This window comes from Mustela lutreola, chromosome 4 (genome assembly GCF_030435805.1).
Source record: "Mustela lutreola isolate mMusLut2 chromosome 4, mMusLut2.pri, whole genome shotgun sequence".
Taxonomy (NCBI): domain Eukaryota; kingdom Metazoa; phylum Chordata; class Mammalia; order Carnivora; family Mustelidae; genus Mustela; species Mustela lutreola.
In genome coordinates this window covers 96,404,254-96,430,141 of record NC_081293.1, presented here as the reverse complement: position 1 = coordinate 96,430,141, position 25,888 = coordinate 96,404,254, and the positions used below count along the sequence as shown (strand labels likewise).

General features: G+C 43.7%; 1 protein-coding gene across 6 annotated transcripts in view; it reads right to left on the bottom strand.

The window, feature by feature from the left end:
- Positions 1–4,484: 4,484 nt before the first annotated feature.
- The window catches only part of POU6F2 (POU class 6 homeobox 2), a 373,231-nt gene continuing 351,827 nt past the window's right edge, over positions 4,485–25,888 (bottom strand). For 4 of the 6 annotated variants that reach the window (XM_059170548.1, XM_059170551.1, XM_059170549.1 and 1 more), the window contains 3 exons: positions 21,755–21,923; positions 12,576–12,744; positions 4,485–9,081 (listed from right to left, as the gene is read on the bottom strand). In XM_059170548.1, coding sequence (XP_059026531.1) covers positions 8,577–9,081; positions 12,576–12,744; positions 21,755–21,923 — 843 coding nt within the window. In that variant the 3' untranslated portion in view covers positions 4,485–8,576. The remainder of the gene's footprint in view (positions 9,082–12,575; positions 12,745–21,754; positions 21,924–25,888) is intronic. The other 2 variants (XM_059170550.1, XM_059170552.1) reach the window with 1 other exon arrangement.

The following is a 25,888-nucleotide window of genomic DNA, read 5'->3' as shown; positions in this document are numbered from 1 at the left end:
CTGCTCTACAATAGGATATTTTGAGAGAGACCACATTCATATAACTTTTATTATAGTATATTGCTCTAATTATTGTACTTTATTGCTAGTTATTGTTACCAATCTCTTGCTGTGCCTAGTTTGTAAATTAAGCTTTACTATAGCTAGGTATGTATAGGAAAAAACCTAGTACATACAGGGTTCAGTATTATCCACAGTTTCAGGCATCCACTGGGCTTGGTCTTGGGCCATCTCCTCTGTGGATAAGGGGGTACTAGTGTACATGAAGGAACTTTGCAAATTATACAAGTATAAAGTTGTTACTCTTACCAGACAGGAAGAACTGTCACACACAAATGATAGGAGGCTAAAAGAATATATTGCCAAACTACAAGTCCACAGGTAAGCCAGATCTGTGGGCATTTAGAATTTTCTGTCTGTGATTCTGTAGCATGTAAATGATGACTGATAAAAGCACAGACTCAGTGCCTGCTGTGATGAAGGCAGCAGAATGCCCAGCACACAGTAGAATAACTATTTGTGGAATGGAATAGAATGGAGTCTTAAAGAGTGACCAGAAGTTAGATAGGCTGACAAGGCAGAGGCTGGCCGGCCAAGCAGAAGCACAAAATGTTCCTTGGGTATTGGAAAAATTTTAGGAAGTTTGGTTTGAGAGTTGATGAGAGATGACACTGAAGAAGTAAACAAGGGGGTTGGGTCCTAACAGACCTTGTATGTTGGGCTGGAGTTTCTTGTCCACTTTGAAGGCAATGGCAGGCATTGGGAAGATTTTAAATAAAAGAGAAATATGTTCATATTGGCCTTTTAGAATGATTTCCTTGGTGGCACGCTTATGATGGGTAGAGAGACCAGGAGAAGCCTATCACGGTGGTCTGGGTGAGCAGTGGGTAGGTTTGAGTTAAGCAGAGGCAGCGGGAGATGGAGAGAAGGAGACAGAGTTGTGAAGAACTGACATGACTAGAGCCATTTTTAAACAGACTGGAAGTGGTCAATGCAGAGAAACTGCCTTACCTATGTTCGTTTGGACTGGGCCAAGTGGCAGTTGTTTAAATAATGGCTTGAGAAGTCAGTGGGAGAAAGGACATCCTGATCGTAAGACCAGTGGTTATGGATTTTCTGAAGATAGAATATTTAACCCAAGATGTTAGCTTGTTAACACCTATAGAAAAGGTTTCTCCCCACTTCTACTCATGTAATTGCCCCTGTTCCTCATTATAATCCCTTGCTTTCATCCTACAAGCAGGACACTATCTGGGTTTCTTTCTGCATCTGTGCTCCCTGAATTGCAATTCTCTGATGCTGAATAGGTTCTCATTTGCCTCTTATTGTAGCTCTTCATTTTTGGGTTAACAGTGTCAAAAGGAATTCATGAGGCGCAATTTTCAGGTGTAATTTGGGTGTGTGTACGTGGGTGTGTATGGGGTCAGGATAAATTCCAGACCTCTGCTTTGGATGCTTGGGGGATGGAACCATTAACAAGGATAAAACAAATAGATGGAAAGCGTCCATAAAGAAGAGGGTGAATTATGTCCACCATCTGCTTTAAGAAAACACAGCAGTGTTTCATCTGTTCTAGGTAGATTTTCATCTAATATCCAGAAACCCTCCATAGGTGTCTTCTTCCCTTGACCGTAACTTTCTTCTTGGTACTGCAGATAACTGAATGGTTCTTAAGGGCTATCTGTTCAGACTCCGTTCAAGGGGTCAAATGATGGATAAGGAGCCCAGACCTCTGTGTGTTAGTGAGGAACTGGTTTTATCTACTTTGTGATAGCTTCCCCCTGAACTCTTTCCAACCATGGATTTTTGATTATATTCATCAACCATTGTCTTGCTACAGTTGCCACTGAGTAGATTATGTGTAGATGGTTGGCTTAGTAGAAAATTTTATTGGAACAGTTTTTGGAATCATTTAAAACAGATATTGGTGATTGTCTTGTAACTGAGGCTGGGTCTTTTTCCATTCATTTATTGTTTCAAAGTCAGCGTCAGAACTATGTTTCATAATTTTAATTCTGAAATTTGTGTTATTTTTGAAATATTACAGGAAACATGGGACGGTTCCAGGTTCTGTTTTTTGCATTATAACTATGAGTTTCTTGAAGGCAGGTATTCATTTTGTTCATTTCTGAGTTTTCACAACAAAAAGTTTCTGGCACAGGGGCGCCTGGGTGTCTCAGCGGGTTAAAGCCTTTGCCTTCAGCTCAGGTCATGATCCCAGGGTCCTGGGATTGAGGCCCTCATCCGGCTCTCTGCTCAGAAGGGAGCCTGCTTGCCCCTCCCTCTCTCTGCCTGCCTCTCTGCCTGCTTATGATCTGTCAAATAAATAAATAAAATCTTAAAAAAAAAAGTTTCTGTCACATGTGAAGTGTTTATCACATATTGGTGGAATATGAAATGATTGAATTTAAGTGATGGGTATCTTTATTTTTTCTTTTATTTTGAACTACTTTTTGTCTATTTTATCGTATTTTGTTACATGATTTAAAAAAAAAAGATTTATTTATTTATTTGAGGAAGAGAGAGAGAGTGGGGGAAAGGGACAAATGGAGGGGAGAAAGAGTATCTCAGATTTCCTGCTAAGCACAGAGCCAGACGTGGCGGTGGATCTCACGACTGTGATCAGGACCTGAGCTAAAATCAAGAGTTGGGTGCTTAACAGGCTGAGCTACCCAGGTGCCCTGTTCCGTGACTTCTAATAGATAAAGAATATTGGCACAATGATTCAGATATATAGTTACAAAGTGATTATACTTATATCAGTGGTTGTTGTCCAAATATTGTATTATTATATCCTTGTTAGAATGGAGACAATTATTCCACTGTTTCTCTTCCAGTCAGCATGACCGTAGAACCCAGCTCTGCTGAAGGTACTGGTGTTGGGTGGTGGAAACTATTTGATTTTTTATTGTGACAGTTGAAATAACTGTGTCCTTTTATTATTTATTTATTTATTCATTTTAAGGTTTTTATTTATTTATTTGAGACAGAGAGAGAGACAGTATAAGCAGGGAGGAGGGTCAGAGGGAGAGGGAGAAGCAGGGTCCCCACTGAGCAAGGACGGTGACTTGGGACTCGATCCCAGGATCCTGAGATCATGAACTGAGTGGAAGGCAGCAGCTTAACTGACTGAGCCACGCGGGTGCCTCAAACTGTGTCCCTTTAGTATATTAAGCATTTGTATAATGAACAAAAGACAACACAGTTTATTTTTATATCTTGGCTACTGTGAATGGTGCTGTAATGAAACGGGAAGTCCAAATCTCTCTTTGAGATACTTGTTTTATTTTTAATTTGGGTATAGTTGAGAAGGTTGTCTTTTTAAAGACATGTTGTCAAACATATTTTATAATGATAGGTTTAATCATGGACATGGCCTTTGCCCAGTGTATTTTTAGAGGACTCGAAATGGAAAGAAAGTTCGACAAGGACTGTATCTTGTCTCTACCCATGAGGGCAGAAGCGTCAGTATCTTCTTGCTCCTCTTAGAAATCCATCTCGAAGTTTCCTGGCCACTTTCCTCGCCTATTTATAATGTCTGATCACTCCAATTTTTGGTTCCGTTGCTCGTCCTAAAGCACTTCTTATCAATCACAACACGAAGTTCATCTATGGACCTCCCTGCAGCCTAAGAAATGTTTGTGAAGGTCACTAAAGTATGCGGATCGTCATTCTACTTTAAAAATTTTTTTTTTTACTGGCATTTTAGCAAGATATTCCCGTCTTCCTTTTGATCTAGTCAGCTATAAAATGACGTTAACTTACCTCTTGTTCTCACATTACAATTAATCAGGAGCATATGCTAAACGCCTGAATGTTTCAGAACATGCAACAACAGGCATTGCTTAGGGGCAGCAAAAGCTCTTTCCCAGCAGAATCCTCTGCAGTACTTGGCCCACGGCTAAGTGTTAATAGGAGACTGGGGTGGCTGTGGGCTCCATCCGCCTGGGGTTTAACATCTTCCATCTTCAGGTTCTTGTGAGACCTTCTCTTTCCATCCTCCGGGTCCCGTGGGGTTGTCATCATGAGGCCCCATCCCCCAACCACAGACATGGTGGGTCTGTGACGCTGAGTGGCCGTTTCCCATGCATCACCCCCCAACACGGCGCCTTGTCTAGAGACATGTGTGAGACTCCACATCGGGGGTCTCCATCTGAGAAGGAAGCCGAGCAGGGGAGGCAGGTGACGTCCTTGGAACCACTGTATCCAGCGGTGCTTGAGGTCCCCAGCAGGATTTCCGTGTCGGCGTGAACAGCATTGGCTCTTTTTGTCTCCGCAAGTTCAAGTTGGAATTCTGTAACCTACAACCAGCGGAGTCCTAATTTATCTAGTATTTTATTTGAAAAGTGAAAGTAATCATGATGTTGACCAGTCTGCCTGGTGCCCCAGCCTTTCCTGAACCCCCGGGGCCATAACACATGCTCATTTACATGCTTATCATTTAAATGACATATCTGAGTTCAAGACACACTTAGCCTAGAAGCTCATGTCAAACAATTCTTTATTTTTTATGGTACAAATTAAAAGTGACAGATCTGAAGCTGTTAAGAAATACACAAAGTGCAGCTTTACTGACCATACAGATATTGCTCTAGATTAAGTACAGTTTTGTCAGTTTTTTTTTTTTTTTAAACGTTAAGCAACCTGTGCAGATAAATCAGCTTTGGTTTCAATGTCAGAGCAAGTAAGGAGCTTTTAAATATCAAGTTTGGCTTCTTGGTCACAAGTCCATCATGTCAACTTCTCATCATGATGATTTTTTTTTTTCCAAAATAACCCAGTCTGTTTTCCTGCCCTCCTTCCTGCTGCCCCCTCCCCAATGTGGGGGGAGTAGGCAGCTGTCTGTGGGGCCTCATTAGTGACCCTGGGGACCAGTCTAGATCACAGCACGTAGGACAAAAAGAAAAAAAAATCACTTTCTCAACAACAAATAAAACAAATGTGCCTCACATAATTTCAAGTTGAAGACAAGCAAACCACATGACGAAAAGCTCGTTACAAAATGTTATCCAAACAGATTTTACACTCAAACATTAAAATGAAAATCAATTTCTTTTTTCTCCATTTCTTTAAGCTTGGTCATTAACTGGGTACAAGTAGAGTGCTGAGGTAAAACATTGATGAACAGTTTGTATTTCTTTTTTTTTTTCTTAAAATAGGAACAGTTTAGTATTGCGAGATTGTCAGCAACATTTAAGCCATATCTGTACAATGTGCATATACCTACATTGAGCTTTGGTCCAGCGTAGAGAAGATGAGCAAAGGCATTTTACAATTTCTTTTTGGTTATAGCTTGAGTTCTTTGATACGCCTCTACTTGGTTTTCTTTTTTCCTAGCTCCTTTTGCTTTTTTGTTCTCTCTTTTGTGGGGTGTGTGTGTGTGTGTGTGTGTGTATGCATGTGATGGGTGTGTGATTACAACATATAGAAACCAAAACCTTGCAATGCAATTAAAACTCTCAGTTGTTCAAAATGGTTTTTGGTTGGAAAAAAAAAAAAAGCCCACAAACAAGGGTGAAGTTGAATCAGTCCTTTCTCTTTTTTATCAAACAAGAAAGGAAATGAGGATGACATGATTAAAGACTACGTAAGAAAAATATTGAAGCTTGAAATACAATCACGTATGCCTGAAGTGGCTTTTATTTTTTTGTTAGTGGCAACCTTATCCTTCAGTTCATGGAAATGTAAAAGACACTTAAGAGATACTGGCAGAGACAAAGTTGTTTACAAGTGGAAATAAGAAATGTCATAATAAAATTAAGCAGTAGGTGAGGTCCCGAAGACTTACAAGTCACACAGTATAATTTATATTCCTAAGAATTTGTTCAGGCACCTTTTTATGCCTTGTAGCAAAAAATTCATCTGTAAAAAATTAATATAAGAAGCATTACAACACCTTATAAATAATTTATAAAACAATACAAAATTATAAAACTATAAAAAAAAGCACTGCACATGAATGGTTTTACGACTGTGGGATGAATATATTCCTTTTTTATTCCACTCTGGAAGATTGCTTTTATTTTATATTTTCACTGTCCTAGTTATACCCTCCCAATTATAGATCTCCGAACTGAGCAGGCCTTATGTAACTGCTGCTGGCGTATGTTTAAACATTTAACATCCATCATATGTCCTCTTGTTAACTTCTCTTCCTGGGGAGCTTTTCTTGATGGAATTTGGAGCAGGTCCTAGGAGAATACAAAATCTGTCTAATCGATACATTTTTGGATTTCTGGGTTGTCGGTCTTTGTGTGCAGTTTTGGAGGTGGAGAAATGGGTACCATGACCTTGTTGGCATTGAAGATCAAGTTAGCTGTGGTCCAGTTAGCCTCAGACTGGCAGAATGGAGATGCCTTTACAAGCAAATGATTCCACTTGCAGGATTTCTTTTTGAGTTTCCTTGATGGTGGTCTCCTGCTTGGCACAGGGACCCTCCGGAGTGGGGGGTAGGGGATAGAGTGGGGACAGTCCTACCATCGCACTGACACTGGCAGCAAAGGGGCCCATTCACACTCCATGGGTAAGGGAGCGTGCTAGGGGAAGAAAAGGACATTTCTGTTCAGTTGGGCAACTTGAGGTTTTTTTTTTTTTTTTTTCTTTCACAGTTCACTTCTAGCGAGTACGTGAGCATGATTAGAAGTAATTACTCGGGAATATTTGCATCTAGACAGCAGGCGGATTGGTGGTTCCTTTTGCCTAAACACATTGCACGTGGCCCCGCGGGAAAGAGCAGCTGTGGGCTCTGCGTGGCCACCTGCCCAGCCGTCCTCACATCTCATCCCCTCTGGCTTATTGGGCGATTTTGGCCCACAGACCTTTGGAGTCAGTTATCTTGAAACCTGAACTAATCCCCTAGTTTTAATGGTGAAGGCTACTCTGATGTATTAGAGAAGCTCCTTCTAGAATTTTCCTTGTAGTGGAGGTGCTTCACTGTTACAACTTCTCTTCCCCTCAAGAACTCAACCCCCCAGCCTAATTGTTTAAATCCGTCCTCCAACTTTCTGCTTTCTCTATATACATATCCCAAAAACAATGGCTCCCCCCACTGAAAAAAGTCTGCCATCCCTATTGGAATGACAAGAGTAGCAGAAAAGATGGGATTTGCAGGATGCATGATGGCCTCTAATGATCCACTTACCATCCCTTTCTTTTTGGCCTGTTGTCTTTGTGTGTGTGCATATGGGTGTGTGCATGCTATGTGTGTGTTTTGACTGAAATCTTGAGACATTTCTTTGGCTATCAGACTTCTGAGAGAAATTGCTTTGCACAGAAGCATAACATAGATGTAAGTATTGAACCAAATGTGCAGTTTATGTTTATATTACAAAATTAGTTTTGGTCAGCTCTCCATGTACGTGGCCAACAGACTGAGAAAAATCCCAAGCTCTGGTGTAGACAGTGAGTATAACGACGGCTTATGCCAGTGTTGACAGTCCATCAAGCAAAGCCCTAGTTATTTCGGAGTCTCTCCTGCATTTCACTGGGATCGGAGTGGAAAAGACACCGTTCCCACTCTGTGGCCCTCCAGCAGACCCTGGAGGCTGCACCGAGGGAGATGGAGATATGGAGGAAGAATGGGAAATGCGAGCTCCATTTTCTTTTCTCATACCCACAAGTCATAGTGAGAAGAAAGCAGTGGATGCTTTGGCACACGATCCAGGACGTCCCCTTCCTCCGCCCCCTCCCCCCCAAAAAAACAAAACCAAGACAAAGAAAAAAGAACCCCCTCACCCCAAATGAAAACCAACAGTGAGCCTCAGAGAATGGCTTCAACAATGGCACCCACCCCGCAGGTGGGGACAGAGATGGGTAAGACGGGAGAAATCAGGCTTCTTAATTTTCCTTTAAGTACAAATGTAAAAATTTGTAACACAACTTTACATGCAGAGGAGTAGACCAAGGAGATCGCGTTTGCAATGCCATGTTTCTGACTTTGGTTAATAGGGTTTCAGAGTGAAATCAGCACTTGGAACCTGAAAGAACGGAGTTCCTCCTCCAGGTGGCAGGCTTGTGTTTGCTTTGAACAGGTACAAGTTCTTGTTGGTTGTTGGGTCTTCCATTCTTTCTTTCTTTCCTTTTTTTTTTTTTTTTTTCCGTTTGTATTTTTTTTTTTTTTTTTTTTTTTGTTTGGTTGTTTTTCTTTTTCCTTAAAATGTGTTCACATTTTCATAATATACACAAAAAAAGTTTGTGGTTATTTGGTTTAAGTCCTTTAGAAAATTGGCTTCAGGGACGGGTAGGGCCAGGGGACTATGCTACTGCACACACCAGCAGGTATGGTGTGCGCCTTGTTAAAAATTTTCAAAAATTGTTTGTTTGTTTGTTTGTTTGTTTTTTGTTTTTTCTAACTTTTTGGAAAACCCACGGACACGTATAAACCATTCTGTCCGCTTGGTAGTTTTCTTAGTCTTTTTACTTACAAGGGTGACTGACGACTGGGGCTCTCTTTCGATTTTAGTCCCAACGTTTTATTCTTAGTGATAATTGTTCTCCCGAATTCTGAGCTGCGGAGTCCGAGGGCGGAGCTGGAAGGTCCTGCTGGGTCTGCTTCTGCTTCGGGCGGGGGCGTCCGTTTAGGAGTTTTCCTCCAGGGAGTCCGTCAGGGGCTCCAGGGGGACCGCCGTGGCCGGCTCGTGCTGTTTTAAGCGCTTAATGGTGTTCTTCAGGGCTTGCCTCTTATTGCAGAACCAAACTCTAACTACCTCCCGGTCATAGTTCAGCTTCTCGGCAATCTCGGTCATTTCCTGCCCCGAGGGGTGTGTGTTCTTCTCAAAGTGGGCATTGAGGATCTCAAGGGCCTGGGGTGTGAAGGAGGTGCGCCTCTTGCGCTTTTTGGACGGCTCACTCCCGATAAACTCGGTCAGGTTCTGCACACCTGCTCGGTGGCGGGCCTCAGCCTCAGCCATCCACCGCTCAAGCACCGGCTTGATCTTCTGGGCACTTTTAGGGGTGATGTCCAGCTTTTCAAACCTGGCAGGATACAAAAGGCCAGGGTTCAGTTTGGCTGTCAGACTGCTAGCTATAGTGTTCTCTTGGGCTTCCTGTGGTAGGAAAAAGTGGCTTCTCAGGATGGTGTGTCTGGGGGGAGAATTGAGAAAGAACAGTCTTACACTGAGTCCTCTGCCAGGGTGGGCGTCCTGCCTGCCTGCCTGCCTGCCTGGCGGAGCCGCGTCCCCCCGGAGGAGCAGCCACTGCGAGGGAGCCCCCCACCCCGCTCCAGCCAGCGCCCCCGGCCCAGCCCGCACGCATGCTTCATGCCCCACATGCAGTCCACCCCGCACGGCCACGCGGAGGGGGGTGGGGAAGGGAGCCTGCGGCAGGACCCGGGAGGCCCGGGTGCCCACACCCAGACCACCTGCCCATCTCTTCCCTGCACGCGCTGGGAGCTGAGCTTTCACCCCGACCGCCTGGCAATGGTCTCCCCCCAGCGTCAGAAGCCTCCAGGCAAAAATGAACCCCAGGAAGGGGCGACGGAGACAACAGCTGTCATGTTCTTTCATTTAAAACGATTCTTTTTTGTGTGTTGCATTTAGTGTTCCTGAAACTCCTCCCATGGACTCGGTGATGCACATCTTGTATGTTACCAGAGTCAGGGATGGCGACTAGGACGCAGCTCTTTTCATCTCTGTTTAGTGTCTCGTTTTAGTCTCTCTCCCTCTGTCTGTCTCTCCCTCCCCCCCACGCCTGTGCTCTTTCTGGTAACAAACAATTTGCACCCTATGTCAGTTAACAACTTGCCCCCTTTCCAGGTAAAACACAGCCCGTTGCTGCTTTACTGGGGGGGACCCAAGCAGCTGGACACCTTGTAATTGCTACGAACTCCCCCTCCCTGGATGTGCGAAGGCCGCCTCGTGCCTTTCAAATGCTGTCCGTTGTAATGGTGTACTTTGGCACTGGGGCATCAAGCTGTGTTTAATGTGTGATATCTGCAAACTGTACTCTAATGATATCATTTTCTGGAAATGAGGTCTTCTATGTATCAATCGCCATCAGCAATTCCTTGCTACACTGATTTTAAAAAGTATGAAGCATCTTGGGACAAAATTATATGGAGTGTTTTAAGAGGTCATCCTGGTATCAAATTCAGCCTGACGCTCAATGAAATATACCAAAGTGCCAATTGCTTTTCTTCCTTCGTTTGTTTATTCTAAATCCAAATTCAGGGCTCTCCAGTATGACGACCTTGGATACACAGATCCTCTCTTTTGGATCCCCTTTGGATACACGCTTTCTAAGTGTTCAGCAGTCTGACTGCACAGTACATCTTACAGAACCAAAATGAACCTGCTCTAGCCAGTCAGGGTATGTTTCAGGACGCTTGCAGGAGGACACAAAAGGATAGGCTTCCTTTCCCGGCCATAATCTTATCTTTGACACTGCACTTTTAGATACTGTGATAAGCAGTGCAAAGAGTATCAAGTTTGAATGTGATTTCCATAGCTTTGCCTTCCCCGTAGAATTCAAGGGGTTATTATTATTTTTTTAAACCCAACTTCCACTGCTGATCAAAGGGGGGAAAAGTACATTTTGCTTTCAATAGAAAATGAACTAATCATGTCATGTCATTTAATGAGCTTGCCACAAAGCTCTAACTGTCGTGGTAATTTGCCACATACCACATTTTACCGTGGAAGCCAAGCTGCAGAGCTTAAACTCTGGACAGCACGACAGTAGACCTCACAGTGTCAGGGCATGAGGCACAAAGTTTGCAATAGGGATGTTCAGCGTGTTGGTGGTGTTTCCTTCTCTGTATCTCTGTTATGGAGGACTTGTCAGAGCTGTGTCTAGGAGTCGCCCAAGTGACACCTGGGTGTGCAGGCTGAAATGCAGATTCTTTCACTCCTCTTCAATAAATGTGAATTATTCCAATGTCAGATCTCCGTCTCTTTCAAGAGTTTCATTTTTTTTTTTCTCTCTCTTAGTAGTTAGCTCCTAAAACTAGCTCACCCAAACACTAGAAACTAGAGAAAGGCTGTCAAGTCAAGGCATCTGGCATATTCTGTGATACGAATTCCCAGGGTCTCTCTCTCTCTCTCTCTCTCCATTTCAGCCATAGCTTTCTTGGCTTCCCTTGGGGAAAATTTTAGAAATCTACATATTTGATTGGGAATGCCCCAGACACTCTATGGGTGTTGGTGAAAACATTAGATGGCACTTAAGCCAATAAAAGGAAATCACATTTTAGGACTAAAAATAAGCCAGAGAGGACTTTAGCAAAAATAACAAATTGACAACTTAAAAAACCTGTGGCTGCCTTCATCACAAGGCTGTCAAGATGAAACGAAATTAATGTTTCCCAGCAGGGAGCAGCAGTATTCATATCATTGATGCTGCTTGTTAGTTGATGTTTCTTTCCGTGTTGTTGGGAATAACATATACAAGCCTTGAAACAAATTTCCCAGCAGTAGTATCCTTGTATAGACTGAATAAAGGTTATTTTCTGCAGGGAGGTATCTTATAAGAAAAAACAGTAGGGGAGACCATAGAAGTGAGAGGATCCTATGGCGCTTTTTGTATTTAACAACAATCAATGGGTTTTATGGAAAATCATTGAGCAAAATGTGAGCTGCCAGCTACTACCCCATACTGATGTTATTTATAACCTTAGTCTTAAACTGCAGGAAAAGTACACTTCCGTCCTTTGGGGAATACATTAAAAGTATAAAGAGCAGATAAAAAGACAGCATTTCATGGATCACCAAGAACAAAATCCACTTAAATGAGTTTAGAGTTGGTTTCTTGGCTTTTCCTGATGGAGGAGGACTCATAAGGCATTGCCCAAGAGGGAAAAGCTCTTACAGAAGTGCCTTTGTTACCTCATGCATAAACATGGGATTAGTGCAACACATACACACACACACACAGAGGCATGCACGGGCTCTGCTGCTGGCGGCTTGACCCAGATCAACTTGAACACAACCAAGGCTGGATTCTGCCATTTATTTATTTATTTATTTCTTTATTTATTTGGAGGGATGAGGACAGGGTAGGCCAGGTTCTCATTACCCCTTTCTGAGCCACGTAAAGCGGCTGCTTCTTTGGAATGAAAAAAAAAAAAAAAAAAAAAAGGCCTTCTATTTAGAGTTGTGTCTGGGAAGGCAATGTTAAAGCATTCCTTTGTGGTGACATGAGGGTTAATTTTCTTTTTAAGGTATTATTTCCTTGGAAAAATCCCAATAGCCATCCCTGGGCAGAAAAGGGAGGAATGTTGGGACTGGCAGCTTTACCGTGTTTGCTCAGGTTACCCATCTGCAGGCGGGAGTTGGGGCTCTCAAGGGGTAGGAGGGTGGGTCCAGAAGGAAGCTTCTGGCCCACGGTGGGTGGGGGTTTTCCAATGACACTGCCTTATTTGTGAGTTGACAGGAGTTATCAAGCCAGGCCCCAGAATCTGCTTTAGCACCTTCGTTTCTGTCAATATCACCGATTGCACCATATCAACCCCCCACCCCCCAAACTTAGTCCCCATACTCTACCCCTCCAGCTCTGCCCACCCGAAGAAGAAAAGCTGAGCCATGAGGACAAACGAGGCCCAGGCCGGCCAGGAGAGGTGACAGCACGTGGGCACGGGTTACCTGCAGATGGCCGACTGGCTGTACGCGGGGCCCTCGGTAGCACTGAGAGCCTGTCCCACCTGAGTCTGCGTCAGGCCAAGGGACAGGCGCCGGATTTTAAAAGCTTTGGCAAATTCTCGGATCTCCTCCAGATTAACCCCATCCACCTCACCCGCTGCCGTTTGAGGATCTGTGGAGATGTTTTTAAAAATAGGATCAATACGTCAACGCACATCCAAGTAATATCTGTTTGTGACGGTTTCTAAGAAAACGGCTCTCTTAACAGCAGATGCTGGGGAAACTGACCCTGCAGGATGTTCTCTTTGTCTCCCAAGTGAGGTGCCCGGGACCCCATCCTCAAGTGGTTACACCTCCACAAATCACCCTTTGGGATGTTTCTATCCCAGATAAAACCACGGGTAGTTCACCCATGGCCACTTTCATGATACGAGAGCCAGTTCCCCTGGGCTTAACGGGGAAGCTGTTAAGGGGAAGGCAAGAGCTAGGGGATGCAACTCCGTTTTGCCCGTCGATAGGTTCAATTACGGTGCAAAAACATAAACATGGAAAGGTTTCAATGTGAAATGTCTTAAACTGGGTTCTTTAGGGCTGAAATTTGCCCTTGAAGAAAATAAGATTTTTGGTTTTTTTTTTTTCCTTCACCAGATCACTGCTGCAGTCAGGCTACCAGATGGTAATGTCTAATTTCTTAGTTCACCTTAGCCCCTCAGAAGAGAGTGCTTATGAAGCTGTGAGGATAATATTGTCTTTTTTTCCCCCTGGTAGCAGTTTACTGACACGATGTCTTTGTCCCCTAAAAGGGCACATAATAAAAAATGTCTACTGCAGGAAGGCTCCTTTGGTGCCGGATAACGCGGTCAATTTAGGACTTATCAAGGGAAATGACACAACAGCTGGAGAACGAACCCCCCAGCTTCCCGCTACTGATCCCCAGATAAATGATAAATGAAAGCGTACACCAAGCTGGAGACAGCATGGGTTGGGGATAGGAGAAAATTTCAAAGTGCTGCTTGCTCCTGCCTGGCGCGAAGTCCTTCTCCCTGAGAGCTGACCCTATTGTTCTCCACCTCATTCCTTGGACTTAGGTGAAAAGTTTTTCTCTTCTTCTTTCTGCACAATAATCCATCAATTTCAGTAAATTCAAGTACTTGTCTAGGGACTCTGGTGGACTAGATTCGCCTTTTGGGCTATGGCAAGGCTCCCATTATCATGAAGAGAAATAAGCATTTGCATTTCAAGGGCCAATTGTTCAAAGACTTTTAAATAAACATGTTAATATCTGTGGGGGCTTGGAGCTTCCTAGTACAGATCTTCTCAATACAGGGGAAATGGATTCTCTCAGTAGAATCAGCAAGACACTTCTGCACGGTACCTTCTTTATCTTCACATTCAAAAAAGTCCTGTAAAATTTTTGCACGTCATTCATCGTAAGTTTGTTGAGGAAAGATTGAAAAGGGGTACAGCCACTGAGACCCGTCTGTGAGTATTTAAGAAATACTCCTGGGCATCCAACCGAGTGTTAAAGGGGAGCAGGAGAAATAGGGGAGGCAGTTCCAGCTTCTTGTGGGATTTACGGTCTATAGGGGGTTGGGGCTCGATATTAGGAATGAGAATCACCCATGAAAAATACCAAGCTGAGTAAAATCAAGAACTAATGGTGTCATCCTCACAGCAGAATTTACAGAGAAGCGTCGGTTGACTGGAGGGAGGATTCGTGTGGGTCCTGCCCCATGGCCACCTGTGGCAGAACGGAGGGGCCACATTCTGGCCAGTGGGAGCCGCCTGCAGACAGGCCGGAGCAAAGCGCCTCGAGGTGCCTGCAAGCGTTCTGGCCAGCTGGACTGGGGAGCTTGTGCTAGGAGCGGCGGCTATTTCATTGTAGGACATTGAGAATCTGTGTCCATGTCCAGGGCAGAGGGTGACTATAAAACTGATTAAGATTAATTAAAATCTTGCCCCCCCCAACTTCCCCCCAGGAGGGCTGGCAACCCTGGTTAAGGAGAGACTTGTTTGGGTTGTCCTTGGGAGCGGCTGCCGTCTGGATATTAAATCCCACCAGCACAGCAGCCTGGAAGCAACTTCAAGGGTTTGCTAAGGATTCTGGGAAGTCGCGTCCATGCACACAGCAGCCTGGAGCCTCTTCTCTCATTTCTTCCTTTAAACATTCCTAGAGCAGAAGTTGCAAATGAGCAGCTTGCACATACAGCTCTGCTTTCCTAGAGCTTACAGGTTTTTGGAATTGCCAACATTTAAACATTGGGAAGTTTCTCAAGAAGCACATCTTTTTTTTTTTTTTTTTTTTTTTTTTTAATGTTCTTTTGAAATGTTTAGAAGGTTTGGCTGCACCAGGCCTCCACTGGCACTTAGTTGGGCACAATCAGTCAGCTCGAACTGGTTCTGGCTGCCCGTTCTGCTCGTCCTCCTCCTCCTCGGCAGCCCCCCTTACACCCGCTGCTTGGCTCAGCCTATTTTGGAGACTCTATGTTCAGGTTGTGCATTCCCAATGCGGAGGGTTGTGGCCCCCCCAGAGGCCTGTGGGACATAAACAGTAGAGATGTGCAGTAGATCTGTGATATTAACATTTTGCGGGGGAAGGAGGGCAACCGGGATTTAAAAAAGCATAACAGGGCTTCTTGTGGGGGAAGAAAGTGATGGTAAAATAGTAGTCAGGAAGATCTGGTTTGGAACTGAGCTGGCCACTTGGTGCAGATGGGCGCAGGGAGGGAAGCCTGAGAGTCCTGGGAGGCTTACCAGCGTGGGCAGCAGAGGTTCAAAATCAAGGCTGAAAAACTGGAAACTGCAGACTTTCCTTATAACGCTATAGCTTTTAGGACGGTGCTTTCTTCCTTTGGCAGGACTAGGAGTCGCCTGATGGGGCCCAGGACATGCATTTTGAACAAGTACCCCACATGATTCTGCAGCAGGGGATCCCTTGACCCCACAGATGGGGGTCTCTATGTTTCTGGCCTGGCCTGGGACCAGTAGCGTCACCCTCTGCAAATGGCTGTCTTCTCTCCACTCTTTACCGTCCTTATTCACCAGGTTCCACGACACAGGAAGGTTGCTGTGCCACCTGCGTAAAGAGTGATGAGCCAAAAAGGCGCTGGGAGGGGGGACCCCAGGCGGGCACCCCATCCCTTGCGTTCCCTGAACCCAACTCCTTTATTTCTGTCAAGTGGCAAATGTCTGGACTGGGGTTGCTAGTGTAGTCCCTAGTTAGGGGGAGAGTTTTTCTCTGAGTCCAGCTAAGTAGTCCTTGCGGGAGGTAAATCTGTTGCCTTGTATTAGCTCCCTCTCTAGATCAACAGGAATCAGAGGAGTTACTCAGCACGTGAGGGGTGGGTCTTTGATCTAGGAGAACATAGTTCCGCTTCAGCCCTGTGGTCTCTGTGTGTTTATGACTTGGGTTGCATTTTATGTAAATCCATTCTCTCTTACTTCTTCCCTTCGCCTGCTGCCTTTCTTGCGTATTCTCCTTCCTGGTTCCCGGAGACTAGCAACAAAATCTATGCATGTGCCTGATTACTGATGATAACCAGGGCTGACCAGAAGAAAGCTGTGGGCTCTTAACTCCCTGCACTGAACAGATTGTCAAAGCTGTCACTCTAGAGCTCAGAGAGGTGGGCACCTGCCCCACTGAGCCCAGGGACCTCCATGGGGCTCCGGACGAACACTCATCACACCAGGAAGCTGAGTTCCTTCTTTCTCTTCTCACACATTTCCCTTCTTGTCTTTTTCCTCATTCTACTCAGAGAGCTGATGAGATAGGAATTCTTGTGAAATTTAAATAGGTTGATGATCTGTTGGATAAAGGCCCAGGGAAGGGAAGCCAGTATCTCCTTTGTGTAATTTGTTAATGCTGGAGATGAGCTGCCCAGTTTTCTTTATATTATTTTTCTTACTCATAAAATCAGATGGTAAAATGTCTTACTACAGTTTTCTCCACGAGTCCCAAGGCTACAAAGGCCTCACCATGCAAAGAAGGGGCCCACCCCTGGGCAAAAATTAGTTTTATCCTGATCACAACATGTGGGAATTGTTTTCACACTTTGGGAGAATTCATGAGGTGGTTTTTATAAGACGTTTTTGAATTGATAAAAAAAATTGATGCTTTCTTTTCTTCTTCTATTTTTTTTTTTTTGATACTAAAGTTTCTGTTTTAAATTCTTGAGGATCCCTCCCCCGCCCCGTCAGAACAATACTCTTCCTTAAGAGATATATGCTTTTCTGTCTGAGGAGGGGGAAATGTAATGGGACCCTCTTCCCTGAGATATGACATCAGCCCTCAGTCTGGCTCAGAGATTGACATTCCATCCTGGGACAGCTCAGTCTGGTTTTCCCTCACCCAGTCTCCTGGCTTGGGGAGATTGGGTTAATTTCAAGGAGAATTCTGGGGCTACCTTGATAGGGGCCTCAGAAGGATCTCTCAGATCCCCTCCCGGATCGATCCAGGGCTAGGGCAACCCAGTCTGGGATTTCTGTGCATTGAGGAGGAAGTGACACCTTTTCGAGACGTTTGCTCTTGATGAAGTTAAACCAACAGATTAAGTATAGGGTCAGGAAGCAACAGCAATGACTGCCAGAGTCTGCCCCAAACCTGACGCTTGCTAGAGGAGCCAGAAGATCAACCCATATAGAGATTAACTGGCCCAGAGATTTAGAATGAGCTGGCCTTGAAAACTGGCAAGATCTCATAAGCAGGATGTTTCCCAAATCAAATCTGGAATGCAAGGGCTGAAAAGCATTTTTTTTTTTTTAATGGTAACTAAATGCAAATTGGGTGAATAAAATCCTGTTCTGCAGAATCTGGTTGTATGGTCCATGGGTCCCTACCAACCTGAGGGCCGAGGATGGACCAGCACAGATGCTTTTTTTGGTTTTGTTTAATTTTTAAAATTTAGCTCCTTCTACCAGTTAATGTGGACATCAGCGTAAGGGTTTGCTAAGTGGGTCGAACCATCACCTCCATCAACATCACCCTTCTACAACCTCTGCTTACGGGATTTTCCTATGAATAATATGCAATTTTAAAGAAGCTGCCAAGTACGAATTAACAGACTTAGGTAAACACCAGTCTACTTTTTTATGCAATTCTCACAGCAAATAATGGGTGTATTTACCAAATATTTCTGAGAAGTAAGAAACCGCTTGAGAATGGGCAATGTAATTTGGGAGAACAGTTTACTTGCAATATGGTGACTTCATTGTGGAAAATGGTGGAAGTCGTGATCATGGGAATCAGGGGTGCCATAAGCTATCACCATGCATCTTTATGTTCACTTTATGGTTTGCTTTTTTCTGGTAATAGCCAGTGGTCCTTTGCTGTCTTAAAAAAAAAAAAATCAAGTTTACAGGCCAGGGGTTTAAAGAGTATGTACTGAAAAAGAATACAAAACCAAGCTCAGCAAGGAATTAAAAACAAACAAACAAACCTGAAATCTACCTGTTTTTAAATAGTGCTGTGGAAGTCTTGAGCCAATTTGGGACATTTGTCAAGTCATTTGTTTGACTCTGTTCGACTTTCCAAAAGTCCTGCTTTTAGAAACTATATTTACCTCCGATGACTGTCAAGACCAAGCAAGGTTTAGTGCAGGGCACAGGGTAAGCTGTATGGGTACAGAGAATAGGTGCCCACAGCAGGTGTTCTGGGAAGTAAGGAGTGTGCTTATTTGGTGATGCTGAGCTAAGATGTGATGTCCTTTGCATATGAAGCTCCCATTATCATTGCTAGGGCATTAACTTTGGGTTCTTTTGCCTGGAGTGGGGAAGATTTGAGGGTGACTTTTGGTCCCATTTTATCAGGGATAGCGGCAAGTTGAGCAGCATTATGACAGTCTTTGACTGTGATGTGGGAGAGATCATTGACCAAGGTCTTGGCCACGGGTTCCAGTTCAGTTTGACCTGGTTCCTTCTATGCCCTTGGTTTCTTGGAGGGATTTGTTGATTAACCATCCAACTCAAGAATTATTTATTCTAGGAGGTCCTTCTGTTCTGTTTCAACCTCTAAAACCAAGTTAACTATCGACTGTATTGCCATAGTCCTTGTTCATGTGTTGATCATAGCATTTCTTTCTTTTTATTATAACTGTGTTTCTTTGTTACCGGTTCATGACCTCCCCCAGGGCAGGGAGCCCATATTACTTATTTTTGCTTTCTTAATTTCTATTCCTGTGCTTGGCATATATATGGCACTGTGTTCTTATTTTTAAATTGACAGCCTCTAACCAAACCACCCTTTTTCCCTCTGAATTTTAACCTGTATCACAACTACATCTGAAGTATGGGGTTAGGTCTCCCCACATTATCTTATCTGCAGATTTGTTGAAGTGCCATCTCAGACAAAAATAATTCTAGATGGATATTTCATGCTTGAATACAATTTCAAAACATGAACGATGTCTAGTTTTTCTCTTTATATTATCTCAGGGAAAGGCCTGTGCTTTAATTGTAAGGCATGAGTCCAGGCTTTTAAAGAACTATTGAGGACTATTTAGGTTATCTGATATATGCCACTAGATATATGTCAAATGTCACTGGATAAAATTTAGGTGTAAACATCTTTTTTTTTTTTTTTTAAAGATTGTATTTATTTATTTGACAGACAGAGATCACAAGTAGGCAGAGAGTCAGGCAGAGAGAGGAAGGAAGCAGGCTCCCCGCCAAGCAGAGAGCCTAATGTGGGACTTGATCCCAGGACTCTGAGACCATGACCTGAGCTGAAGGCAGAGGCTTAACCCACTGAGCCACCCAGGCACCCCTTAGGTGTAAACATCTTAATTTTTAAGGCAGCTGTGCTGTGTGTCATGTGTACGACCCATTGAATCAGACTCTGGATTATCATCCTAGCCTGTAGCCCATTAGATTTTTCACACAGAGTGTCACAGCCTCTCAGCCAAGACAGAATGTGGTTCCTCGGACAGAAGTTCGCCAAAATGGGTTGCATTTTCAGGAGCTATCCGATGTCAGTTTCAAGATCTGCAAATGAGGATTTCTATGGCCTTGGTGTACTAAAATGAGCAGAGTATTGAAAGTGCTTTGAAAACCCTACTTTACAAATCAAGTCTTAAACAGAGATTTGTTGGGGGGGGGGAATCAGCATCTGAGAAATACTCTGTATATCATTCACTGTGTAGTTGGGTTTTGAGACAGAAGGAAGTCAATTAAACGACATGCTCAAAATCGGTAGCAATTTTAAGGCAAGGAATGGGTTTCTGTAAAGTCTGACCCTCCATGCAACTGCTAGAGCCGCTCCTGTATCTTCCAGAGAAGGTTTCTCATCAGGCTCTGCATATGAGTTTGGGGTTTCCTGCCTCAAGTGCATATGGTAAAGGAGTCTCTGTCCCCATTCTTTATATCTCATATCAGGATATGTAATATGGTTCACTCATTATACACCCAAAACTTAGATGCCCCATTGACATCTGTGCAATTGAAATTCCATCTGTCCCACCACTCTGTGATGGATTTCTGAAAAAGGCTACTCCTTTCCTGCCCAGGACAAGAAAGTGATGAGAAAGAACCTGGTATCATCCATCCATCTGTCCATGCGTTCAACCACTCACTCATCTCCAACATGGACTGAGTGTTTAACATTGTGCAAAATACTGTACTTGTGGGGTGCTTTGTCCTGTAACTTATTTCTTCTCTCTGTTTGATCTCAGTTCCTTTTCTTTTAGGACCAAAGCTTAAAAGCCTCTCCTACACTTAAGACTGTGCTGCTATTTACAACTAGAGTATTTTGAGGAAACTTACCCAGAATATTGAATGGGAATGACATTGAAACCTTTTCTAACACCCCTATGAGGAGTGACTTTATAGGGGAAAATCTGACTATAATTAAATTAACTTTGTGGTTTTATTCCAGTAAAACTAGAGTTTCTGGCCCAGATGAGAGGGTTTGTATATGCGAAAATCCTATAATAAGTGGTTGATGGCCACTCTGTGTGAACCCTGACACTGTGTTTGGTGTTGACCCATCTTTGGGGTCAGGAGCCTCCAAGCTAGTTGACATACTTGGGCATTTTAATATCTTCCCATAATTCCTCATTCTCTTCTCCCTTCCCTGTCCTTTTTGCTGGAATTATCCATGTTCTTGAATGTACATGTCTGCATGCACGGACATATATATTCTTTTTTGCAGGTGGGGCTGCTTGCATGAGGTGGGCATGGCAACCCTCCGTTTTGCTTCACATCACAGACATGTGATGATCCCTGCTTTTCTCATTATAACAAGTTATTCATGACACCTGATCAACACAGATACTCCACTGTATTTTACAGTGGAGATGTCTATGCACTGATGTCTATGCAGTACTTTAGCCCTTTAAACCTGTAATTACTGGATTTTCGGTTCCTGGAGCATTATAATCGAAGTGCACATTCTGTGATTCTATTCACGGGTAAAAATTGCACCGACAGTCAGCGACTAACCTGGAAGCAGACCACCATCCCACTCATCTTCGGCTGTTTTGATCTGCATGTGATACGTACGCTGTCTTTACGTGGGGCCACATACCAGCTCTCAAAATTATGTATATATGTGGCCCCTTCAGGGAAGCAGACCCGTAGGCTTATTTTATTTTATGAATGGTGGCTCAGAGATTTCCCATCTCGTTCCAGCCCAGGCAGCTTCCCCATGTACCCCTGGAGGCCGCTCCTTGCGCGCACACATCCACCCACCCACAGGCACGCTCTCTTTTATTTCCTCTGACACCTACAAACAGAATGGCAGGGGACTTCAAACGCACGGAAAAGCAGCTTGACCTGCTGGCTGAGTGCCTGTTGTTGGTTTATTTCAGTTCTGAGCTCCGGGGCTCATGGCCTGCAAGCTGATCAGCTGCTCCCTTCTGAAAGCAGCAGGACTGACTCAGCGTGGCAGAAAGCACTTGAGATAGAGACCGGCCCCTGAGCACACTCATCAAGGGGGTGTGCTTTGGGGCCCTGGTTCCCTAAGGAGCCATCCGGCCCTGGGCAGAGACCTTATTCTGCTATTGGCCTAGAAAGGCCAGGAAATTCCTCTTTGATGTTGAAAAAGAACAGGAGAATGAAGGAAGGAGGGCCGGTGGGGAGAGAGAAAGGGAGGAGGAGGGGAGAAAGAGAGAGAGAGAGAGGAGGGAAGGCATTGCAGATAGGCAACAAGAAGGCCACCACGATTTAACCGAGCCAGAAAGGATACTTACTGCTGACTAACTGGCCCACGCTCAAAGCTGAGGAAGAGGAGGATGAAGAGGAAGAAGAGGAAGCCTGGCGGACGGGGCTTTGAGACATGGATGCTTGGCTGTGAGCCAGGTGCAGAAGGCTGCCTTGGGAGGCTGCTTGACCCACTGACGTCTGGGAGGGTTGGTGGAGCTACATGGGAGGGGGATGTAAAAAATACACACAGGAGTGAGAAATCAGGGTGGGGAGACACCAGAGGGCAGAAGTTTCATTTGGGGTTGAAGCATTGTATTTCCAAGAACATTATACTTCTCAAGAACAGTGCAAACTCTACACCAACTGACAGGAATGTGTGTGTGTGTGTGTGTGTGTGTGTGTGTGTGTCTGTGTATAATATGTTGCTGCTTGCTTGACAGGCATTTTATTAGTAATCCTAAATATATTATTAATTCCCTACTTGGCTGGCAAGAGCATCCAATTTTCTACCTTTCTCGACCACAGTGTATGGCTGGACTCTTTTCTGCCTGTTCACACAATTATAGCGCACTTGACAGGCCTCTCTGGGAGGTACAGATAAAATACAGTGTTTGCAATGAACTTGGAATGCACAGCTCAGGCTCACAGGTGTGGCTGCACCCAAGCATTTTGGCTTCTATAACTGGTAGTTTTAGGAAAGTTCCCCTTTAGGCTGAGTGTGAATTGAGTCTAGGAACTGTCTATTCCCCCTGATCCAAAATCTGGCTGGATTACTGTAAAGTGGGGGGAAAACGTTTTCTGATGTCCTGTAGGAAATGGAGAGATAATTTGGGGCAGCCGGGACAAAAACATCCAGTAGTATTTGCAGCTTCCAGTTGTTGCTTTCTTACTCTGTGCCACTCTGTGTTAAGGACTTTGAAACCCTCGCTCATTTAATTCTTACATTGGCCTGTGAAGTGGGTGTTATTTTCACCTCTGTTCTGCAGACAAAGAAGCTGAAGCTCTGAGAGGTTAAAGGGTTTTGTGGGTTCATCCAGTAGGTGTAGGGGAGCTGATTTCTGGATGTAAAAAGTCTGGCCCGTAGGCTCGAGCTCTTAATCATCATGCCAGAAGCAAGAATAAACCTAATTTTCAAAATTCAGTGTGCCTTGACAAAGGCTGACTTTATGTCCATTTCTTCATGACTCCTTTAGAGCCTCTCAAAGGCTGGTTGTTCTGGGTGGTGAAAAAGCCCAGCTCAGGAGAGGAAGGTTGGAGGGAAGGGAAGCAAGTGCAAGTACCAGGTCCCCTGAAGGCCCAGGAGGGGTCTTTCTCCATCTGCATGTTGCCCTCCCCTCTCCCACCAGCCAGGAAGTTGACACAAAGCAGGCAGCCCAAGGGCCCCCGGACAGGTCCACGATCAGCCTCAGCCATTGCGTCGTTTGTGATTGGAGATGGCCCTCCTTGGTTTACGAACTTCTTTCTTGGCCATCTTCACACTCACAGAGGTGTAGCAGAGTTTCTACAAAAGGAAGGCAGCTGGGAAGTAGAATCAGGTCAGGCCCTGAACAGTGGTTGGCCCTCCCACCAAAGTTCACGGCCTCACCTGATCTCTGACCACCTTCTCAGGATCTGACAGCCAGCCTGGGACGTGTCAATTGCACATTTGTCACTGTTTCCCCTGTGTGTTGTGTGTGTGTGTTTGTGTGTTCATTTTTCATTCAAATTTACCAAGAGATCATTTATACATAATAAAATATACCCATTCCAAGCATGCAGTTTGAAGAGTTTTGTCGAATAGATACTCTGTGAAAGCACCAACATAATCAAGATGTAGAACTTTCCTTCCCATCATTCTGTAAAGTTCAACCATCCCCTTTGAATCAGTTTCCCCCAGTGGGACAGTGGACTTTGTCACAACGGACTCATTTGGCATGATTCTAAGAATGGAACCGTACAGTACGTACTCTTCTTTTATCTGGCTTTTTTGGCTTGAATATTGTTTTTAAGATTCGTTTTGTTGCATGTGTCAGCAGTGTCATCGCTTTTTTTTATTGCCGAGTAGTATATATAGTATATATTTGTGGTGCACATCTCTATATTTATAAAGATATCTATGCCACAAGTTGCTCATCCGTTCACCTGTTGATGGACATATGGGTTATTTCCGGTTTGGGGCTATCAAGAACAGAGTGGTCGTAAATACTGATGTTCGGATGTTTGTGTATACCTGTGTTTTCATTTCTCTTCTGTAAATACCTGGGAGGGGAATTGTGGAATTCTTGTCTCGTACTATAAATGCATGTTGAACTTTTTAAAGAAATTATCAGACAGACTGATTTCCACCGTGGTTGTAGCATTTCGTGTTCCACAAGAAATGTACGAAAATTCTAGCTGCTCTCTGTCCTTACCAAGGTTTGGGGTTTCTCAGTCTTTTAAATTCCTTAATGAGTTTTTAACCACCAATTAACATTTTACCCGCAAACAGCTGTTAGTAAGATGCTACCCTGGAAGTGCATAAGGAGCTCTTTCCTCTTCTGGTCCCTCGTGGTAATGCTTTTGCTCTCCGGGTTCACATGACATTCCCATGCAGCAGATACACCAAGCCTGATAACAAGGAGTGAATGACTGGCCCAGATCATGTGTTCCAGAGCACATTAGAACCCGGGTTCTCATTCATAGCTCCGGGCTCCTTCTGGGTGCCATCTTGTCCCCCTTCAGAATTGCCTGAAGTTACCTTTCAAGTGCACATCCTTATTGTTCCTGAACTGTGCTAAATGGAGGCTATACTGTGAATAAAAGATAGTGATAATTGACATGGAACCCAAATTAATATGCATCAAGTATATGTCCCAAGGTAATTAGCCAATCTACCAAGCACATAATCAACATTGAATCCAGTAAATTTTATTCTGTAGGGACACATATTAAAGATTAAATCTATTTTTAATTTGCTTAATAAAAGGTGATGGATATTTGCATGTCAGTCTACCCCTTCTAACTTATTGAGTTGTCCTTCTAAATATTGTTACTTGACAAAAGCTTTTCACAGTTTTGAGTCACTGGATCATGAGATAGCCTTCTATTTTACCATTCCATCAATATTTTATTGGCCCTGGGTGTGGTAAAGTACCATCAAAGAACTGGGTAAGACAATAATCAATTAAAATTTTCTTCCTCAGATACAACTCAGTAGAGAAACAAATTAATGGGTTGCAGCCTCACTAAGGACTCAAAAAGCAAACTAAGGCTTATGCAGGAGAAGAAATTCAAGGGGAAAATAAAATAGTTCTTTTAAGAGCTTGTGCGGTGTCCACACAGTCAGAGAATGGGATGACTCTAAGATATCTAAGAATTTAAGAAAGATACATTTCTTTCAAAGAAAATAAGCATTTTCTTTTTAGGACATTGGGGTTCTGCTTTCCCTCCAGAGTTTAACCAGACAATATGGAGAGACCAAGAAAAATTCTGAAAAGTTCTTACTTATCAAGAATTGACATTATATAATCAGTAGCATCCTTACTGGAGCCCATATGTCTCACTCCAAAATAGGGAGTGTATAAACATGTATCTGTTAATTCTAGAATCACTTGTAAGTTTAGATGGAATAGACTTTTGTACACCAAAGTGAGCCCAGAGATTGACCCTCTTTAATAACTTCTTCCCTCAGAAAAAGAGGATGTTAGAGTAATACCTCTGTTACTTCCCAACCCTAACATTGTAATTCTTTGAGGTAAATAACAACAACAAAAAAGGCTTTATCTATGATATTCTTAGTCTAATGATTCTGATGCATTAATCTTTAGAAATATCATACTTAAAAATACATGTGCCAAATAAAGAAAGGGAAAGCAGAGATTTAAGCTTCCTCATTAAACAACTGTGGTTTTCCATATAAAAAGTTCAAAGACTTTCTCTCTCTGCCTGCCTCTCCATTTACTTGTGATTTCTCTGTCAAGTAAATAAATAAAATCTTTAAAAAAAAAAAAAAAAAAAAAGGGCGCCTGGGTGGCTCAGTGGGTTAAGCCGCTGCCTTCGGCTCAGGTCATGATCTCAGGGTCCTGGGATCGAGGCCCGCATCGGGCTCTCTGCTCAGCAGGGAGCCTGCTTCCCTCTCTCTCTCTCTCTGCCTGCCTCTCCATCTACTTGTGATTTCTCTCTGTCAAGTAAATAAATAAAATCTTAAAAAAAAAAAAAAGCTC